A 1,720-nucleotide genomic window follows, 5' to 3' on the forward strand; every position below is an offset into this window, starting at 1 on the left:
TCTCATATTTTACTTTGTAACAAATCATAGAGTTTTGAGGAGGCCCGAGGACTTCAGGAAGACTGCTAGATGACGGTAGATCTTCTTCAATACATGTGGAGTTTCAGAGTCAGCCCCCAGGATCCTATCTAGCTGAAAAGGGACACCAATCCGAAACAGAGAATGTCTCAGAAACACTCTGGATGTAAAATATCGAGGGCAGTGTAGTATAATGTGCCTTACATCCTCTATTTCACCACAAGAGCAAAAAGGTGAATCCTCAAGGGAAAGGCGATGTAGATGGGCTTTCAGTCTTAAGTGTCCAACACGAAGTCGAAGAATTGCAGAGTTTAGCTTCCTTGATGCCAATGACGTTGTTAGAGCTGTCAACAAATTTGATCTTCTATATGGGCCAAGCTGAGAGAATTGAAGTTCCACCTCTATCCAATCTCCACTTCTCCCATACAGCCCTACAATAAGCTGTGATATGTTCTGAAACTGGAATATTTACAGGATTTACTATGTTAACAAATGAATGAGCCCCTTTTGCAATTGAGTCCACAAGTTCATTTCCCGGAACACCACTATGACTTGGAACCCACTGAAGTTTCACTACAATATTTTTCTTTTTCAACGACTTTAGACTGCAACAAATAGGATCCACCAACGATAGAAAACCAACTGCATAACAACGAATTAAATCTAAAGAAACCTTTGAATCTGTAAAAATAACTACTTTCGAATTATAAAGAAACTCTAAAACAAACCTCAAAGCCTTCATAAGACCAAAAAGTTCAGCCGTAACTATGTTTACAGATGAGATTTTCCAAGCAGCATGAAATTCTAGTGTAGGAATCGACATCGCTGCCGTGCAGGAAGATTGGGATTCAGATAATGAACCATCTGTATATATGTGCACATATCCATTATATTCCTCATCACACAGTTTGTTGAAGGAACTTACGATTAAATGACCCTCTTGCTTGGCTGCAACTGGAAAATCTGAAGACAAATATTCACTCATAGGAAACCAGGGTGGTAAGGGAGAAATGTCAGGTAGAGGGGAAAAAGAGCCACATGGGAAGTGCAAAGAACTCAAAGCATAAGATGCTCGAACCACAGTTGGAACCTGTCTCCCCGCGGTCCAGTTTTTACTGTGGATGGCTGCATAATCATGTGATAAACATTGGAATAATGGATGATCCAAACTACTATTACATATTTTCGTATACCACACCATCAATCTGAGTTGACGCCAATACGATAAGGGGAGACAGTTTACCTCACAATGAAGCAATAGGATTGGGGACGAGTGGAAGGCACCAGAGATCAATCGTAATGCTGTTGACTGAATAACATCCAATCTACTTAGCAGTGTTTTAGAAGCAGAGCCATACACTATGTCCCCATAGTCCATCTTACTCCTAATAAATGACTTATAGAAAATAAACAAACTTTGATGATTTCCTCCCCAAGAAGTATGTGCTATACGCCTCATAACATCTAAACGCTTTAAACAGTTTAGACTTTAGACGAAGGTATTTTACATGATGTTTCCAAATCAACTGTGGACCATCAAGAACCATACCCAGGAAACGATGCTTTGTAACAAAGGGTATGACCGAGTTCTCCAACTGAATCTCTGGTATGCAGTTTACCCTTTTCCGAGTGAAACACATCAACCTAGACTTTGAGGGGTTTATATTCAGACCCCATTGAATAGTCCAAACTAGAAATGAGT

At 39.9% G+C, this 1,720-nt stretch overlaps 1 protein-coding gene across 1 annotated transcript; it reads right to left on the minus strand.

Annotated features, from left to right (window-relative positions):
• Positions 1–382: 382 nt before the first annotated feature.
• Positions 383–1,396, minus strand: LOC137634363 (uncharacterized). The gene has a single exon (XM_068366760.1). The coding sequence runs from the start codon at positions 1,394–1,396 to the stop codon at positions 383–385; it is 1,014 nt and encodes a 337-aa protein (XP_068222861.1).
• Positions 1,397–1,720: the final 324 nt, after the last annotated feature.

This window comes from Palaemon carinicauda, chromosome 44 (assembly GCF_036898095.1).
Source record: "Palaemon carinicauda isolate YSFRI2023 chromosome 44, ASM3689809v2, whole genome shotgun sequence".
Lineage (NCBI taxonomy): Eukaryota > Metazoa > Arthropoda > Malacostraca > Decapoda > Palaemonidae > Palaemon > Palaemon carinicauda.

Coding starts and splice junctions, on each gene's coding strand:
- LOC137634363 (XM_068366760.1), bottom strand. CDS start 1,396: ATGGACTATGGGGACATAGTGTATGGCTCTGCTTCTAAAACACTGCTA.